Here is a 20723-nt window from a genome sequence, read left to right as displayed (position 1 = left end):
AAGTGCCTCCTCAGGTAACAGTCATTATGAATTTACATTGAGCTTTCTGCCATAAATAAACCGTTCCAGGGACAATAAAAAGAGATAAAGTAATTTGGGGTGGGGGGTGGTTTTGAGAAGGTACATGACAACAAATAGATGACTTAAGATCCAAATATATTAGATAACTGTGAAAGTCATAAAATGTGAAATTCAGATAGGGCAGATATGGGGTTTCTGCTTGGTTTCAAAGGTTAATTCAAAGTTTAGTGTAAAGCAGCTGCAGAGGGTGAGAATACAGAGTGAAAGGAACTTTTTTTAAGAGATAAGTTATTTCTTTCCCCAAGGTTTTACTTCAGTGCATTTTTATGATTCCTGGGCTTTGCAAAATTGAATTGCATTTTCCTTATTCTTTTCATGTCTGAATAAATTCAAGGTAAGATAACCTTTATGTAAATGGCAGTTACATTGTATTAAGAGTTACAAACTATTCCTTCAGAGCAGAATCTGTACTCAGGATTCATAAGAGCCTGAAGAAGGATGGTGGGACTCTTGGGATGCTCATTTAAAAGAAGAGATACAAGGACTATTTTTGTAAATTGCTGTCAAGGCATTGCAGTCAGCTGATGCAGGGGGAAAGCTGGAAGACAAACCCTGCCATAATTACTGTATTTTTATTTTTAAAAGTAACAAAGGAGAAGGAAATATTCTTGCATGTATTTCCCTGTGGTGGGTTAACCTTGGCTAAGGGCCAACCTCCCACCCAGCCGCTCGCTCACTCACTGCCCTCAGCAGGATGAGGGGAGAAAATAGGAAGAAAAAGCTTGTGGGTAGAGATAAAGACAGGGAAATTGCTTGCCAGTTACTGTCATGGGCAAAACAGACTTGACTTGGGGAAAATTAATTTAATTTACTGCCAATTAAAATAGATTTAGGTAATGAGAAACAAAAAGACAAACATTAAACCCACACCTCTCCTCCCCACTTTCCCAGGCCCAGCTTCACTCATTCCTTCCAGACTTCTCTCCCACCCCTGAGCGGCACAGGAAGGACACGGAATGGGGGGTTGTGGTCAGTCCATAACATCTCCTCTTTGCCCTTCCTTCCTCCTCACACATATCACCTGCTCCAGCGTGGGCTCTCCCCACAGGCTGCAGTCGTTCAGGAGAAAAATCTGCTCCATTGTGGGTTCTCCACAGGCCACAGTCCCTCTAGGACATATCCACCTGCTTTGGTATGAGTCCTCCACGGACTGCAGAGGATATCGGCTCTGGCATGCTCCTCGCCATGGGCTGCAAGGGAGTATCTGCTCCGGAGTGTGGAACACCTCCTCCTCCGACCTTGGTGTTCCCACTGCTGTTTCCTACTCTTTCTGTTGCCTGCTCTTCTGCCTGTGTGGCATTGTTTGCTCTTCCTTAACTATGTTTTTTCTGAGGCGCCACCATTTTGGCTGAGGGCCTCAGCTGTGTCCTGCCATGGGTCTTCTGGAGCCAGACAGAACTGCCTGTGTCTGGCACAGGGAAACCCCGGCCTCTTCTCACCAAGGCCACCCCTGCAGCCCTGCCACTGCCAGCACCTTGACATGGACACCCAGTACAGTCCTGTTCAATTAAAATATTTTTGAATGTAGTGAGGAAACTTGCAGTTTCATATGCGCATGAGCCAAACCCCCACTGTTGTTAAAATAAGTCTTACAAAAATACATAAGCTAGGATTCAATTGACTGTTTCGTAGAGGCTACTTTTGGTTACTAGATGATCTGGGATGGTATGATTGAAACATGGATATCGGCTTTTCAGCAAAGCTACCCTTTTAATTAGGACAATGTTGCGAGTAGGGTATGTAGTCAGAGATAACACTCTTCTGTGTCTTATCTGTGGAATATGATTACAAATGTTCCATTTTTCCACAATTTAGATTGCAAGGAGATAATTTGGCAGAAAGGCCAGAAGATGTCTCCATGGTATCTCAAACATCTGAGCCAGCAGTGTCAGACTCTGATGGTAAGTTACATAAATATTTGCTGCTCATAAAAAAAAAACAAACCAAAACCAACTTCTTGAATTTAAGAGTAGAGGTTATGTCTGTAAAAGATTAAACACTGCCAGAGATGTTCCTGGGCATTTGAACTCATTTGTCATGGCCAATTAGCACTCCAGAATAATTCCTAGGCATATTTTGGGAGCCACCTGGGGTCAGGATTCATTCTTAGTAGACACTTTGTATGTTAGCACACTATTTTGGGTGTAAAATAGCTTAATAGCGTTGATGTGGGCTGTTCATTTCCAGTTGGCCTCTATGCCTAAGAATGGTCTTTGAAATATTTAATTTAATACTACAAATGCATCCACAGGATTCAAATAATATACAGTAAAAATAAAAAGAGTTACAGAATTTCTCCCCTGTTTTTAAACTAAGTATCAGAAATGCTCCTCTGATCTCTCCAAGCACCACTGACTAGAATTAAAATAAAATAAAAAGGAGTTTATACAGTAGCTCTGAAGAACAGTTTCTCTCCTCATACAAACATAATCATATGCTGTGCTAATCTGCAGTCAGGACATTCAGCTTTATTTCAATTTCTGCTCAGGTTTTTGGACAGAATAACACCTGAAATCTAATGGAGAAGGTACTTCCTAAGGGATATCTTGCCAGAGAATGCCCTGCTTTCCTCTGAAAGATTAAGTTGATGAAGGTTAACTTTATCTTAGCTGTCACTGGAATGGAGACAGAAGCAAATAGACGTTTGAACAGAGAATCTGCAAAGATAAATCTTTCAGTCCATTTCCTTACTGTTGGGTAGAACCAGCCGCGTCTATTAATAGGAGGTTTTGATTTGCAGTTTAGTCTTCAGCAGCCACAGACAAGTTAGCTATGTTGATTAATTAATGCAAAACAAATCGGAACTAACTTTTGTTGTTTTTAATTATCCTACTAACTCTGCTATTTAGTGCTACTAGGTTTGCTATTAGGTATGACAGCAACCTGAGGTTTTGCTCATTTCTCTTGCCTCATTTGTAAACCAATGTATGTCAGCATTAGTACCTAGTGTGGCTTTAAAGATAGATTTTTCAAACTAGTTTTGTGAGAATGCATGGCTTCATGCAGTCATGCCGTTTGTTTTTCCTTTCATCTGCCTTTGATCACTGTATAAAAAAAATTAATAGGGGACTTACTTACAAGCTTGATGAAGATTATCAGCAAGAGAGACCCAGACTGGTGACTGCACTCAAGCCCTGTGAAAGGAAGGCAAAATTCTTCCATTATGAGAGTAATCCCCAGGAAGGGAGATGGTGGTGGCTTGTTTGGGATAGGTAAGGGGATATGCAAGCATGAGATTATTGCAGCAGAAACAAGTACAGGGGTAAGACATACATGTAGGAAAAAGTTCTACAGTTCCTGAAACAATTTGTTTTGAACAGATCTCTGCCTTCTTTTTTTCTTCCTGCGTACCCTTGTTCTTGAAGTGGAAATACGCCCACTTTGCCATGCCATCTTCTGAAACTGTAGGCTTCGGTAAAATAGTAAGCTGTTGCTAAATGGCAGAGGCACCAGGATTAAAGGTGAAACTGTCAGAAGGTGCTAGATGCTGTGTAATAATGAAGCTGGATCTTTCGTGGTCACAGAGTTTGGAGCACAAGAGTGCTATAGCCATTGTAACTTGGACTACTTTTATCCACTTCTGGATACTCTGTAGTCAGTATGGATATAGAGAAGATGGAGAACACTTGCCCTAAAAAAACACCTCCAATAAAAATATAGGGAGTAAAAGTTAGATAGGTAGGTGGGGCAATGACATTCATGTTGTTATAAACACATCTACCTCATGTCTGTGAATATACATGAATCTGTTAGTCATATAGCTAGAAAATAGCAGAGCCCCTAGGGTAAAAGGACTGAGGTCAACAGTGAGGTACTGCCAAATTTCTGTCAAGAAGCACTCTCAGAAATGTTCAGCGTTTCAAAATATTTTTTCTTTTCCTGAAATGTTGGCTAGTAATACATTTTGATTTGAAAAAAAAGCACAGCTGGATTTTACAAGTAGGCACAGGCTAGAAACAGGCACAGAACTCGGGCAACTGCCCATTCTATCAATCTTTCCTATAAATGCAGCACAATCCTTGTTTTCAGTGCATCTGATATTTATTTCCAATAAATACTATGTATGAGAAGAAGATAATAAAAGAGACTCCTAAAGATATTGTTAGAAAACCCTAAGTAACCAAGGCATCATGTTGCACTGAATTTTTAGTTATGTCCTCTTAAGAGTGTATTATATCATGAAAAAGTGACTAACAGGCTTCACTTACCAGGTTTATTTGAATTTATTTTCTGCTTTTACTTACCAGTACCAGTGACCTTACTGAGAGAAAACTATGTGTTGGGAAGTGCTGATGTAAACCATTTGTTCAAGAATATGCAAGCAAGGTGCTGATGCACAGCAAAGTTGAGGGTAGCTTTCTTTAGATAATGATCTGTTTCTTTGTTAGTGGGAAATTGTTAAGTTGTTAGAGCTGGAGCATCTCTCTTGTGGATTTCAGGTGAACAAGGTTCAGAAGTAATTGGCAGCACATCTGATCTAACAGCCCTTATAAATAAGCCTTACTAAAGCAATTCCACCTAATAAAGTTAATGTAATAGCTTATGTAAAAAGATCATCTGCAGCATCAGGCAAGCATCAGGCACTATACTGACTCCACTGGTAATCTGGATCTGGTTCTAATGAACCACTATACTGATTTCCCTCTAGTATAATCCTGCTGAATTGGACAGAGTTGTGTTTGATCTAAGTAGTGAAAATGAGAGATGGGAATCAGGTCTCAAGATCGGAGAACACGTGTTGTAGTTTCTATTTACTGTCCTAAACTATACCGCTCAAAACTGTTTCTCTTTCCCATTGGACCACTTAATTGGAAAGAACTAAGGGAAGAATTTAATAGCTAGGTTCTTGATTTTGATTAGAAGAGGCAGCTTCGGTGACCACACAGGAAGCTTCCCCTGTAGATGCCAAGCCTGTCAGGTTTGTCTCCTGCATCAGTCCTCCATTAAGCCTTGCTCTTGTTCTGTACAGATAGATGGGCAGAATGGCTGAGGCTTCAAAAGATAGACACCACAACACGATTGATCCAGTAAAAATCTGCATTTGTCAACCCCCAGCCTGTTTTTCAGGTTGGGGGGATTGTAAAGGTTGTCTACTGCTGTGTATTTTTTTTTTAATTTGGATATTAAGAAGTAGTATCATAAAAGGATAATTGTTCATTTAATCCCAGTTGTCTATAAGTACCACGGGACCTTGTTTCACTTGTTTTGGTCTTTTTTGCCGAAAAGTACCTTACTCTTTGAGTGAAAGCCATAGTATAAGTCAGAAAAAGAAGACATTATTGCAGATAAGATTTTTGCAGTCAGTGCATTCTTGTAGAAGAAAGCTTGAAATACAATAACTTATTAGGGAGTAAACTCAATACTGGATAAAGGAAAAGCATAGCACTTCTAAACTTCTAAACCACTCTTCAATTTGTCTGAGAAAAGCTGGTTTTTAGTTACTTTACAGTGTAGTATGCAACTCCACATATTGCTGAGGTGTGGGCAAAGACTTGTTTCTTTTGTGACTCTACCTGGAATGATATGATTCGACTGAAAACGATAGATTATATGGTACTATACCACAATGTGTACATGTGGTATTTCCTATTCTGTTATGTTATTAGATCTACAGATTATGCTGTGATACATAATATTCAGTTTGCTAAATAAATTTTACTAAGCAAATTTCACATCAGTAGTTCATTTCCTATCAAACAGGAGTCACTGGTTTTTATTATTTGCAGTTAGCCAGCTCCTGTTTCTATCCAGTAGAAACCAGAAAGTTTCTACTTGAAGAAACTTGAATAGACTAGGATGTGTAGCTCCTATGTTCCTTTAAAGTAGGAAAGTATAGTATATACTTCCAATATAGTAGAAAGTTCAAAACAGGCATTTGGATGCAGACGAAAAGTTGACATTGGGGATGTTCAATAGAAATAGCAGTGTATGAAACACATATAGTGCTATTCCAGATGGAACTGCATGACCAGGGTAAAAAATTAGTAAGGATGCAAATATGTGGGAATTAGGGTTGCAAACTAGATATGGCAGTGGCAAAAATGTGGCATCATCTCACAACTCCTGCGCAGTTCTCTGACCACAACTTTGCATTATCATCACCTCTTCTTCCGCCACTTTCATTTGTGTTTGCAATGAATGTGGTAACCACAGTTGCTGTACTTCGGTATAGTTCTGTCTTTATAGTAAATACAGGCTGAGATGTTTAACAAATCAGGGCACTCTGGAAACATAAGGACCTCCCTGCTACATCTCTGAATAACAGCAGAACCTAGGGAAGATCATGGCATCTTGTTTTCTTAGACTGCTTATGAACAGCATCTAAGTGCCTAGCAGACTGTCAGGCAGAGTGAAAATGCATAGCATGTTACTTGGAAATTGCGTTCTCTGACATAGGTACATAAATTCTGTTTTAAGTCATTACGTATGTGTCAAAGAGGCATTCTAGACTTCTCACCAAGTCATGTTGTTTTACAAATGTGGCAGTATGGGGAAAAATTATAGCTTGCATGGCTTTTAAACATTGCCTAAAGTGACCAGAACTTTTACTTGAAGGTTTTTAACTATATTCTAATTAGTTTAACAGAATTAATTAAATTTAATTTTGTTGATTTTATTAAAGCTGAAGATCTACTACTCACTTGTGTAAAGGACAAACAGTATTTATTTTTAATAGTAAAAATAATAAATAACCTATGAGACACCTTGGCAGCTGAAGGAAGCTTGCTTATCACTCTAATCATGTTAGAGACGCTGCTCCACATTGCATTAAGCTTATAAATTAAAATCATACATAAATTAAAATCCATGGAAGTGTAACTGAAAAGCAGTGTGTTTACAGTAGCCACATTTACCTTCCCAGCAGATAATTTATAGGCATTTTATTTTCAAAGTGACTAATGCTTTCTTAATTAGAGTGATTTACTTCTCTTCTACCTCTTTGGAACAGCTCAAGTACCTGGGGTTGAAACACTTACAGAAGATATTGATGAATTTCAGAGTGCCTCTCAAGTGGCAGGATCTGTAAGTATCTTCCCTTTTGGATAATCCTGTAATTTTGAAAAATAGTTTGACAAATACTGGATTTTGCATAGAGATAAAAGTTGTGCTTGCCAGCATTGTTATCCTAGAGAGAAGAAAACTTAATTTACCTAACCCTTCTGAATTTTCAGTTCTCTGGCTGTTTTATTTTTTTCATTCTAGGAAGGGTAATATTTTGAAATAAATTATTATAAAGTCATACAAAACCGTATGTTGTTGGACTTACTTGTATAGCTCCCATTGAAAGTGCAGCCATTTTATACTATGTCTATATGTTCTTAAATGTTAGTCAAATATCCATTTTACCAGATAATATTCAATTTTACAAAATTAAGAGAACAAAGTAATTAAAACTCTTAAATTTCATTATGAAATATGACATAATATCTCAACTATAATTTAGCTTTATGGTAACATTTGCTTGGAAACTAATAAACAAGAGGTGTCTATTTAAAATGTATGGGTAATTTATGTATATTTTTTAAATAATGCAATATTATGCTTGGTAATATTTTCATCAGTTCTTTTATTGTGAAATTTAAGAAAATCTTTTCAGATTTGCAGTTTGCAGAAAATATAACCCGCAATAAAATATTTTTTTAAAAAATTATATAATCAGAATTTTGGCGCTAGTTGTATTGCATCAGAAATTTGAATATAGGTTAAAGAAGGGACTGCTTTTTTCTAAGGCAAATAACTTGATGATAGTTGTTTGGTTTTGCAAAATTTTAGACAGCTGTAAGAGGACACATTAATTCCTGTTCAACCATAGCAATACTGGTTTATAGCACACTTTAGTGTTGATAAAGTAAGTGAAAAGAAGGGCTCAGTATTTGTCAGCTAAGGAAAAAAGGGCAGTATTAACTAAAAAAGAAAAATGACAATGCAGACGGATCCTGCAGTCTTTCAGGAAGCTGATTAAGTACTACGAATAAAGCTAAATAATACTGAACATACAGTATTTCCAACCAGAGTTATCAAAGCAGTTGGCAGATACAGAATTCCAGATCAATTCCTAAAGCTCTTTGAGAACTTGGGAGTGCAAGAACCTTACAGAGCATTTGCAGATATTGGTCAAAAGGAGTAGTAAGGAGCAGAACTTTAGTTGTCATTGTTTTGAGCTTCTTTCTCAAGCCTCCTTTCTGCTTCACACCAATGAACAGAGAGGTATAATAAATTTTGCAGCAGTTTCTGAACCCACATTTTTCTTACTGATTTGGACCTGCAGCTACCAGCTTTGATTTACCAGTTCTGCAGACATGTAGCATAGGGAAAGAGCAACAAATAAATTGAATTGCACAGAAAAATAAAGATACAAGGAAAACAAAACATCGTTATGTTTATTAGCAAAAGCTTGCTATAGAAATACAGAGCCTTCAACTGAGTATTTTTAGATATATGCTCTGTGTGTGCATGCTTGTGAACAGACAAACAATATGTACATGTATTGTTTAACGCTCTGCTAGTTCTAGGCATAGGTAAGGTTGCCTGGAGCAGTAGACTGCCAGAGGCAGCAAAGCTGCCTGGGCTGAATCCCTGAAAGCCACACTGGCTATTGCTGTTATTGCCAGTGCTGCAAAGAGAAGGCGAGAAGAGCAGTTGAAGCTATTGCTCTGCCCACCCAGCCTCTCCCTAGGGCAAAGGCAGCTAGCTTCACTTTTCCTGAGCTCTTAGAAAATTCCTTAGCCTAAGTTACTAAGGAGCCATAAACCAGTAAATGTTAGCTCACCTGCTTTGGGGGTTTTTCGTGGCTTGTATCTTAAAGCTCTTAAATAGTGTGTAGCTAGTTGATTGGGTACTTTTCTCTCTTTAAAATGGGTTATTATTTACAATAAGATGCAGCTATCCAACACTGTATGTTTGTCTGCAACTGTATCTCCTCAAAAAGAAAAAAAAATGATCCAACTATTGTTGCCTTTTAGGGCTCTGAAGGAATAGAGATCTGTTCCATGGTCCCCTAATAACTTCCAGTGAGACTTATTCTTTGAGTGTTGACATATAAAATATAGAGGTAAAACTGAGGTTCCTCATAGGAAGGCTGTGAAGATAAATGCGTTCTTGCAATGGATTCCCACAAATCCTTCAAAACAATAAGAAATAGGCCTGTAAAATTACTTCAGAATTGATACCAAAATACATTCTCGTGACTTGAAATGATTTTCAGATATTATATGAGATACAAGATGAGGGAAAAATAGAATAAATACAATGTTGATCAGACATTTCTCATAAATTGGACAAATTGGTTCCTGACACTTACTCAAATGTGCATATTACGTGGAAAAATTCCTGATCTGGTTCAAGGTGTGCCATGTTTAATACTGGTACTGCATTCCAATAGGGTAATTTGAGTCTGTTGCTAGTTAAATGGATCATTATCATAAATTTCTCTCTACTCATGTATATTTGACAAATTTTCTTTAAAAGTGCCTTGGCCTTCAGAGGAGAAGTGTTTTGAGAAAAATTGTAGGATAAAGCAGCAAGAATTATGCATAAGGATCTTTAGAAAAGAGCTCTGTGTGTTCTTTTTTTCATGTCCCGTATATAAGTCCACATGTAAGATCTTTGATGTGGAGACTAAAGCAATCTGGATACCAGTACTTAGAAGAGATAGGCAACACCTATGTCTATAACATGCTTCATGTAATTTATACTATGGTTACATGATTTTCTTGTAATATTGTATATGTTTACTGTTCAATTTCTGAAGATTCTGGAAGTTTTTGTAATTAGACCTTTTTCCTTTAAACCTTTTTTAATAGAATCTTTTGCTATGCTTAATTTTTCATGAAGAGAGTTGATATTTGAAAAATCGAGAACTTACATTTTCAGTGCTGCACAATCCCAAACAAGGCATACTGAATGAATAAACGAGTAAAGCTAGCAAAAAGCAATTTGAAGTATTTACAGGAATTGGCACTCTTCCCAAGTGTTTTGCAAGAATTCAAAGTGGAAGCAGCATTCAAAATGTCCTTAGAGATCCTAATTTACTGCAGGGCTCATTTTCTGACAAATATTTTAATGTAACAAAAAGTGCTAGGCAAAATGCAAAACTTTTTCTTGAGATTTTTGCAGTGTGGTGAACTCAGAGTCCTATTTTACTTTATGATTTTGTAAATGAGTTTTATAAATATTTGGCTAGCAAGCTTTAAGAAAACACTGAAGTGATACTAGGAAAAAATTAGGTGGGCTGGAACGCTGACCGAAATGGAAAAGTAAGGTATCAGGGGAAGTTACTAAATTTACAGTGACTAACATAAAGAAAGAGAGCACATGCACTGGGCAATTCACATTGAGTAGCCTTTGCCTTCCGAGTTGCTTCTTTTACCACCTGGATCTAACAGGACTCATACTTACTGTTTTTTTATGTGAATCTTTGCATTCACTCATCTTTCTTTGCATGTGCACATAAAAAGGTATATTTTTCTTTGCAAATTATCCATGTAAGGCAAACCAATCCAAGTGTAACAGAAACTGTGGAAAAAAAAGTTGTCCAACTGCAAAAGGCATTTCTGCATGAATTTGCCTTGGGTTTTTGCTCTTTATTACTGTGAGAACAATACTCTAACGAATTCTTTTATAAAGGTGTTTTGTTTTAAATAAGTTTTCCCCTGTTTTCCCTACTGCTTTGGAGTTTTTCAGTTGCTTTCCTAGAAGGAACACACACATGGATTTTCTGTGATAAATACAGAAATTCCTTAATGGTAATTCAATTTGTGAAATGCCTTGAGGCTTCATGCACAAGGAAAAATTAAGCTTTTAATTCTTGCTATCAATGATGTTGAATTCAGCTATATTCTGGTGACACATGATTTAAATTGTAATTGTTAGAAATTTTCTTAGCTTTTCCCACTATTTTCCCTGGGAACAATGCTGAGAAGTAACTTAATTACTTGTACAAGTTGGGGTGTAATTGACAGCTATAAATCACCCAAAGTTCAGTATTTAAATCTATAAATTATTTGCTGGATTGGGGTCACTGTTTAGCATTTATGAAGTTAGTCATTAAAATAAGTATTTTAAGGTTCCACTGCCACATCAGGAGCAACAGCAGTGTGCCTGTGAGGTAGTATGAATTCTAAAGGTCATATTGATATATTATGCACACAAAATTAGAGTGTTCTGATACAAAAGTTTTCAATTCCAAGTTGGCTTTTGTAACTATGTGGAAATTCAGGCACATAAAGTTAAAATTTTAAATTTTAACTTTAAATTTTTAAATTTTCTGTAATAATAATAATAATAACAACAGATAACATTAGATTAGTGCAACTCCTCCACAGCTAGTCCAAAAACACCTGCAAACATGTAAGTTTGATTACTATTAACTAAATTAATGTAACATCAAGGTTCCTGGGAAATAAGTGATATTCCTGCAAGTAGTTTGAATTACATACCTTGAACCTCTTTGGTTGAGACATTCCCTATGTAAAACAAATCCCATAAAACAGACAGCATTTTGTACATACAGCTGCAAAATAATTATTTCTTACTTTTAAAATTCTCTTTCACTTTGGAGAACACCTGAAGTACTTAAAAATTTTTTTCACTTCTTACCTGCTTATATTCTTTTTGCTGGTATCATGTTGCATATTGCAAAACTTGAGCTCCCTAGGTGTCTGCCTGACCCCTGTGATGTGTGACGAGGCTGCCGCACCTCCCTGCCCAGATCCCCAGGGATAAGGGCTGCTTCCAGAAAGGCCCTGGCTCCTTACAAGTTCAGTTCATCAGCCCTGCTGGCAGGCGTTGCATGCAGCATGTGGTTAGTGCTTCCAAACAGACCTTTCATGGGGCAGACAGAAGGGCAGATGTCTTCTGGAGTGAAAATACTCTTATTTGAAAAGATTTAATCCTCTACAATGTAATTTTAAGTTGAAAGAATTTTATGACCTTTAAAAAAAAAAATGTAAAAAAAAAAAATAATCAATGAGTACCTTGTTCTTATGTGTCTAAAATTTTGGTTTCTTGGGCATGACAAATTCAAAAATATTAGTCCAAATAACAGTAAGTAAAACAGGACTGAAGTTTAGAAAAAAATTGTTCTGGTTACACTTCAGAAACTGAAACAAATGTGATCCCCAGGTGCCCACATATATCTTCCTTCCCTCTTGCCTGTAAACAGAAAAACTATGTGTAAGTTAACTTAAGCCACCATTTTTTTTTAGTGTAAGGTTTAGTGTAAAATGTACTGGCTGACTGCCATGGGAAGCAAAAAGCTTGTAATTTCAATTACATGGCATTTCAAATAGAACAGGCCCTGATGTGGAAGGTGGGGATTAGAGGTGGCTGCCAATATTGCAACAGAGCTGTGAGAAGGTTTATTATTTTTACAGTACCAAAAAAACATGTTGACTAGCTCACCTTATGTACTAGAACAGACTACAGAAGCTGAAAGATTAAACATTTGGTGAACACTTACAGAAAATACATATTGTGTGAAGAATCTTCAAACAAAATATTGCGCAAAAAGTTCTGCTGCATGAATAACAACTGTCCTTGCCAGCTGCTTGGTCAGAATGGAAGGGACACTTGCAAACAAATTGTTCAATAAAGCGGATTTTTTTTTTTTATTTTGAGGGATCTCTGTCAAATGTGTCTATTTAAGATATTTAAACTATTCGGCAAAGAAATGCTAGGTTATACATAGAAAGCTAAGCATGGTTGTCTCTTACAGTATTACCTCCTGAAGTTACCAATAAAATTTGCACTTGATTAGAAAACTATGTAGAAGAAAAAGTTCAATCAAAATCCATTGCATATATTTATAGCTTGCCAGGGACTAGCTAATTAATTTGGTTTCACGTCCTTTACCTTGTTTCATTGTGATCATGCAATTCAGATAGTCTTTAAAAGTGAAGAAGCACTTTCCCTTGTGAGGCGGGGACTCTTCCCACACCTGAAAAGAGATGTGTATGTGTGCTTGAATGTGCATGTGAGTACCTGGGTGTTTTACTCTGAGGGAGGCCAAAATGACATAGAAACATAATGCTGCATTGTTTATTAACACTTTTTGTGGTCTGCAAGAAAGAGTAATTTATTTTCTAACAAGCACTTGATTTCCAGATGATGTTGTAGGTGATTGGAGGCCTTCCTCTTGGCCTTAGCTATTCTGAAATGTTGCACCTCTGTAGAAACTCCCTAGGTGTCAGTGGGTATTACACAGCCCATGTCAAGTTAGCTCGATGCTGAGATCAAGCCATTCACATCTGCACTGGGTTTTTTTAGGGATAAAAGCTTTACTGATGTATGCTGTCAAACTAACATTGCTGCAGATTGAAGCACATACAGTGATCTTGGAAAAACTTTCTTATTCATGACCTCCTTAATTGTATTTCTATTCCACTGTGGCATTCCCAGTAAGTTATGGTTTTTCCCAGAAGTTCAGAGAATCAGTGATGAGAGAGACTACCTTTGCCTTTATTGTTTGCAATTTTTTATTTTAGCAGTAATTTGGCTAAGTGGTCCAAGTAAAAAAAGCATTAATGAATGTATTGCATGTGAAGAAATTATGATGATATGTAAAGAAAGCCACTTAAGAAATGGACACACAGTTGACCTTAAAAGTTGACAAATGTATCTTGAGGGCTTTGTTTGAACATATTTCTGGTGCAAAGAGACATTGCCTCACCTTCAAAGTTTGAAGGTGATGAACAGGGCCCAGAGCTGTTTCTACAAGTTAGAAAGACAAGGCTGTCTTTCAGGAACATCCTCATATTTAGATCTTGTTAATCTTGTTAATGTAAATAGGCCATTTATAAATTTTGTGCTAATATTTATAAAGCTTAATGAATAATCAAGGGCAATTGTAGTTTGGAAGATACTTTCAGCTTGTGTTTATCTATTAGGAATAAGGCTGTTGCATAAATTGTGTGCTGGAGACACTGAGGACCTCTGTCTATGTTTACGCATTATTCACTTAGATGAACTCATAGTCTCAAAATGTTAAAAAATATTTTTTATGTTCGGTATTATCTAGATATATTAAAAAAACATTACCTGAACCTGCCTCCAGAAATGTTGTTGGTTATAGCCCTGAAATACCTAACTTCAGAGAAGGAATAAAAAATGGTTACACTACAGTTTTAATGTCTTAATAAACTCTTTTACCTTTTTTTTTCCATGTCATTATTATTTTCTGTTAAGTGAGTGTTTAATTGGAAGGCACTATTATAAGCACATAATTTATCATGAATTAAATTGCTAATATTAAATATCACATCTTTCATAACTAGCAGTGCAATACTGTTCTAGTCTTTTGTGAAGCTATCGTCTGACAAAATGTTATAAGCTTGTGATATTACTTAGAACAGAAAAATGCACAGGAAGAGTTACGAAAAATGGGCAGAAAATTCATCCAAAGTTACCTTGTTAATTTCACAGGGTGTTGGAACTGCGTATCTGAAAGGGAGTTTGAACATAGAACAATATGTAATAGTAGAGACTAAAAATATGTACATGTATTTGTTTTAAATCATATACAAGATTAATATTTATTCTTGGAAAGAATATATACATCTGTGCTACATCCAGAACTGACCACAAACTCTGTATGTCTTTGTAGCTGTGTGTTAACAGGATGAAGGCAGACAGAAATATTTATTAAATGCATGTGTGTGCCTGTCTTTGTATGCCTGTATGTGCTTATACACAGGCTTATCTATAGGTGTTACATGAACTTATATAAGATTTTAAAACCTGTATTTAAACATACAAATGTATTGTTGATGTTTGATGATCTTTGTGATTTGGAGTCTCCTAATTGCAAGTGATTTAATTTAAACATTACTCATGTCTTTATAAACATCTAAAGCACTATGATGATGACTACCATTAAAGAATCATTTTTCACCATTTATCTTAGATTCTACTTCAGGCAGTAGAGAGCTGCCTTTACTCAGACAGTCACCTTAGTTGTATGTGTCTTACATGATTGCTGTGCATAAAGGAAAGGAGTACAATAGAGGAAAAGGCAGAATGTAAGAAGAAACAGTAGAGGTTTGTAGAAGAGAAAGATAATTCCATTTCATTTCCAGAAAATAGGACATGGAAAGTGAAACTCTCTCACCAGGCTAACATTTGGAAATCTGTGTTTTTAGGAGGTTAGAGAGTTATTGAAAACCCATAATAATTTGCTTATGATAAACTTGAATAGTCTGAGTTAAGAATATTAGAAGAGCAATTTGGTTTTCAAGTATTACCATGGAGCACTAACTAGTTTTTATTCCGTATTTCATCAGAGTTGTGTTTGTGCATGAAATTGTATATTCAGAAAGGATTCATCTTTATAAACTTGGGGATTTTTCCCCCTATAGTCGTTATTGAAGTTCTGCTGCTTTTTCCCCCTTATGAAAATATACACTATAAAATGTATATAAAAATGGCCTTTTTCCACCATAAAAATTTTGGGACGAGAGTATATCTAAAAACAGATTGAAAATTAAAATATTAGAGTTTTGTTACAGGCTGTATTGTCCCTTCCTATCTCTTATTTAGTTTTGTTTATTTCAGAGGAATTGTTTACAGAATAAAATATTCTTCCATCTAGACATAGATATTGGGTAACTAATACAGATTAATATTCTGTAGTGACCTCAAGAAGCCAGATTATGATTTGGATGGAGAATTCACGATGAGGACTGAAGTGACAAATGCTTAAAATCTCTTGGGGGAACAGGTGAATCAGGTCTAGTGATCTGTCTGAAACAAATGTGTTTGCAGGATCAGTTCCACTTCTGAATAGCATACTGTTTTATTCAGCTGTTCTTGTGTATTTACCTGGGATTAAATACAGGTAACTTTAATCAGAGCAGAACTAGTATAAAAAACAATTGGCAAATCAAAAAATATCATTAGTGTTCTAAAAATGTTGTGAGTTAATAATAACAGAATTATCTGCAGCTTCCAACTATTTCGTATGCTGATAAACATGACTAGGCTTTTTTATGTACGCATGTGCAGCATTACAGTATAGCTGTTGCTTTATAAATACGAATCTGTGTTAACATATTTTAAAGATACATGGTTCACAATGATCAGTTGCATACGAGGCAGTGTTTATTTGGAACAGATTAAAAATGGTGTAAAATATTTCCCATTTAACATTTCACTTCTGCAGAATTATGCTTACTTTTCTAAAAGGGGCAGCTACAGTGTTTTATTTAGTGGTTACGGTTAAGCAAATTTTTTGTGACCAGAGATGACATCAAACCTGTATTTTCATGTTCATCCTTTGAACTGTGATATACCTTTCCTTATGACATGAGAGTCCAGCCAGAAAAGTACCATCACGTGCTGCAGCTGTGTGCAGCAACCCACATGTCTGCTGGTGATATAGTTCCAGACTGGCAGACTGTAGCAGCGGGGCCCTGTATGCCTTCCGTGAACAGCGTCACCAGTTTGGGTCTCCCTCCTCTGCTCAGTCATTCTTCTCCCTGAAATTACATCAGATTAATGTCTTTGAAATCATGGCCCCTATCTAAATTTGTTTGACATTTACCGAAAAATTTAAAAATTGGAGGTGAATGACAATGAGACCAAGGCGTAAACCTTGTTTCTTTAGGAAACCCAGGAAAACACCAAAACCCCATAGACTACAGATGAAATGTTTTGGTGAGGTAATAATGTAAAATATATTTCAGATAGGCTGTTAAGAATGCTTTAATTAATGTTTTTGTTTGTTGTTTTTATGACCAAGTCTTGCACACATGGTCATATATTTTTTGTGTATTTCAAATAAGCATTAAAAAAATTAATCAAATTTACCTCATAGTATATTTTAAAATCATTTCTTGTAGCTGTGTTGAGTGGGTTCCAGAAAATGCAGGTAATTTTGAATACCACAGTGTTCAATAGTAGAGGTGACTGGGGAGGTGGCCTGTTTGCCAGCATCCTTTCCAAACTGCTCTGTTGCCCTGATGATTTAGTTGCTGTTCCTGAAAGGAATACTCCTTGCAGTGATAAAACAGCACTGGCAATTTTGATTAGGAAATGCTGTGATATTCCCAGAAGTGCTGCTTCTCAGAGATACAGTGCCAAATGTTACGGTAATTTAAAGTAAGTACAACCCCCACTAAGTAACTGGAACTGCACAGAATGTAAATCATTGAAGAATTTGTCCTGTTATGATGTCTCAGGGTGGAACAAGAGCTTGTGTGAAGGTATATATTTGAATTATTTCAGAAATGATGTTTTTAAATAATGCCTACTATTTATGTTATTTATGGTAAGAAATGATACTTTGTAATATTTTGCATAAAATATTATATATTCTACATAAAAAGCACCAGATTCACTGTTCTAAATGAGGATACCACTTTTTTTATTGTTTCATGTGTAAATGTGAAACTACATTAAAAAATATTCCATTTTCTTTTTATCTGTCTAATTCTCAGACGGTTTGGACCCTGGATGCCATGGGTGTCAGACCTGGAGGTTCCCCGAGGCAGAAACTCTTACAGGACTCCTTAGCAGCAAAAGAACTTCAGACCATGGAGAAACACTTAGCTGGTATGTATGATAGCAAGGGATCATAAAACACCTAGCAGTACTTACCCAGCTAGCTCTGCAAATATTTTAGTCAAAGGAAAAAATGATCTATCTCACGTGCTGATGAAAAAGGTAAAAACTTTAAACTTCCCCCTTTCTTCGTTGAAGAGAAACAGCACAATTATTGTTGTGTTTGTAGATGTAATGAACTTTGCTGTAATTACAGTAAATATAGTAATTAAACACTAATTAAACCATGTTAAATATGCTGCAGTCTGACAGCTTAATAACACACTTTTTTTTGTTTTCACATTTCACCAAGTCTTATGCAATAAGGAGGTACTGATGATTCACCTACGTTTAAGTAGTCTTTAGAAAAGGCTGCAATGGACCTTTAGCTGGAGAATAGCTTGCTTTGCAGGAAAAGCGCACCTTGTTCATGAGACTTCTGGCTAAGTGAAGTCTGTTAACTTGCATGCAGGGGAACATCTGCAACATCTTTGATGGAGTAACCATTTCTGAAAGGTCAAACAAACCCCCCCTTTTTTTTTCCAGTGAAAATATGTTTCAGAGCTCTATAAAAATTAGTGAGGGATATCCTAGGATATAGTTTGCAATTTGTTGTTCTTTGTAATCAATATTTTCTTATCTTCAGCTTTAGTTATAAGGTATGACGTAGACCTGTCACATGTTAGTCCTATGTTATGCATACTATTTGTCATACGGTGAAAGCTGCGCTTCATGGGCCAACTCAATGAAATGCAATGCAGAAGTGGAACATAAAGACTGTGTATGTGAGGTGGAGGGAGAAATGAAATTTATCTGACCCTTCTTTCAGTTAATTCAGAGAGTAAAGCAGAGAGCTTACCACTTTCAGTGTGATTTTCTAAAATACTTCGGACATTTATCCTACCAATAATATTGGTGTGAAAGGCTTAGGAGCTGTATCCTCTAGAGAGAGGTGCAGCTGTTGTACTTTCATCCAGGGGCTGTTACAGCTGAAGTCAAGGCAGAAGACAAAGCTATGAGCACAATGAGGGAAGCACTTTAGAAAAAGGTTTTGCTTGGAATGGAACAAGAACTAAAAATTATGATATCTACAAATTAATTTTTAGATGTTTTTTGTTTCTGAAGACAGAGATACTGTCATTCAGTCTTTCTTGACAAGTTCAAGTCAGTGTAGCTATTAGAGATGTAGCCACTGCCAAAGTAGACTGAAAATCCATGAGCCCTCTCTCCGAGGAACGTCTAGTGGGAACCAGGAGACCAGCAGGCTGAGCTGTGGTCGCCAGGTTTCTGTGACATAGCAGGGACCTGAGTACCCCAGGGGCCTTTGCCACTGAGGTGGCACTTGCCTTCCCTTGTGTTGCTGCAGTTGTCACTCAGGAGGATTCTGGTGAATATCACCCTACTTTGACTGATGTCCTAACTGGTCGCATTTCCATGGTTGTACAAGCTGTTCTTGTATGGAGTATGTTTGGAAACATGCAGTTCCTTTAGATCTCCCTTGGCAAAGCTGACAGTAATAACTACCATATTCAATAGAATATGGAATTTTAAATACTTAATTGACCGTAAGCTAACTAGCTACATTCACTTAGTCTCTGAGATTTGGTCTGCTGTTGCGTGACCTGCAAGGTCTTCTCTCTCACATCAATGCTGCTGTTTTCATTTGGCTTTGGGCCCGTTATTTCAGTAATGCTGTAACATGGGGTTCAGTTGTTCTACCATTCAGTAATTTTTGTCTGCCTGAGAAATTGACAAGAAAACAGCCCAGTTATTAGACATTGGACTCTTATATTCGTAATAATTCATGTCCTATTATAACACCAGTGCTGCTTGAGACAACTACTCCCCTCACAGACAAGCGTAACATAATTTCCATGACGAATTATCTCAGAGGACCTCAGATAATAATGCTGTGGTTTTGCTTAGCCTTATTTGTCTCATACATTTGCAAAGTTCAAGTGTCTCTGATATCAGCAAGTCTCTTTGTTTCAGTTCTCTTACCAAGCACACTGGAAACTATTAATTCTACCCAGTACTAGGCAGTCATTTAGATGCCTGAACTATGACTTGGATTACCTGTGTAATGATGAAATGTGGTCCCCTGTCTCAGATACACTTTCTTAAGGAGCCTGTCTTTCTCTTATGGACTACGTGCTGGATAGAACTCAATCCTAACATAAAGCACAGTTTGGTGCCTGTGCCTAAATTAGGGACTAGCATCAACTGCCAGCAACTGTGTCAGTACCTTGATATTTGAAAGCAGCATTTTTACAAAATCAGATATTGAAGCAATCAGGTTTTTTTTCCTTCTCTACATATGGCTCAGTAATACTTTTGTCTAAGATCCAGTCTCTTATGTTACTGTGGCTGCTTTATATCACACGCAAGTGGAGAATTTTTTTTTTTTTTTTGGTAGTTAATTTCAGTATCTTGCCAATTTGGTTTGTTACACTGATTCTGTGGTCATTGGATACTTTTGGAATATATTTTGTCACAAAAAGAACTGTTAGATGCATAAACAGTTTGTAAGTGCATTATGAATCATATCCTTATTCTGGTATTTCTGATATGAAAGTAAAATGCCTTTGTGTTGCTCTGTTGCCTGCATTTTATTTTCCTTTAAATGACATTGACAAGAGATTTAAAAAATCCAAAGTCATAATTCAATTCTGGTATTTACTATGAATCAGATAATACTGCAAAGCTGGAGATGTGTGATTTTTTTTTTTTTTTCTTTTCTTTCTGGTTGAAAAGCTGATATTGAAGCAAAATCAGAAAGAAGATGTGTGCTAAATAAAACTGAAAAGTTACACTATAGAAACATGTTAATTATATGTGGGGAAATGATTAGAATAATTTGTTTATCTGCAGGCTTGATCATGGAATTAAGGAAACATGAGCCAGAATAAAATGTTTATTTAACTCTTATTAAATCATTCAATATTCAGATAATTTCTTAGCATACTGAATCATCACGGGGAAGTTAGAGGTCAGTAATTTTGCAAAGACATAGGCTAAGCTGAACCTTTAAAAGAACATATTCCTCATTTGGTTTAAATCAGGTAGCCCACATTGTCATATATTGGCCCCTGAATTTTTGCCAGGCA

The 20723-nt window shown here is 36.5% G+C and overlaps 1 protein-coding gene across 1 annotated transcript in view; it reads left to right on the top strand.

Annotated features, from left to right (window-relative positions):
* Window positions 1–20723, top strand: part of LOC104837063 (chromosome unknown open reading frame, human C8orf34) — a 175363-nt gene that overhangs the window by 138150 nt on the left and 16490 nt on the right. Inside the window, exons 9-11 of the mRNA XM_010575929.1 lie at window positions 1897–1982; window positions 7031–7099; window positions 17503–17628. Of these exons, the coding sequence (XP_010574231.1) occupies window positions 1897–1982; window positions 7031–7099; window positions 17503–17628 (281 nt within the window). The remainder of the gene's footprint in view (window positions 1–1896; window positions 1983–7030; window positions 7100–17502; window positions 17629–20723) is intronic.

The sequence above is a fragment of the Haliaeetus leucocephalus genome, unplaced genomic scaffold, assembly GCF_000737465.1.
Source record: "Haliaeetus leucocephalus isolate CR32 unplaced genomic scaffold, Haliaeetus_leucocephalus-4.0 Scaffold506, whole genome shotgun sequence".
In the NCBI taxonomy this organism is placed as follows: domain Eukaryota; kingdom Metazoa; phylum Chordata; class Aves; order Accipitriformes; family Accipitridae; genus Haliaeetus; species Haliaeetus leucocephalus.
Note: the sequence above shows the minus strand (reverse complement) of the source record. Positions and strands in the feature narration are given on the sequence as shown.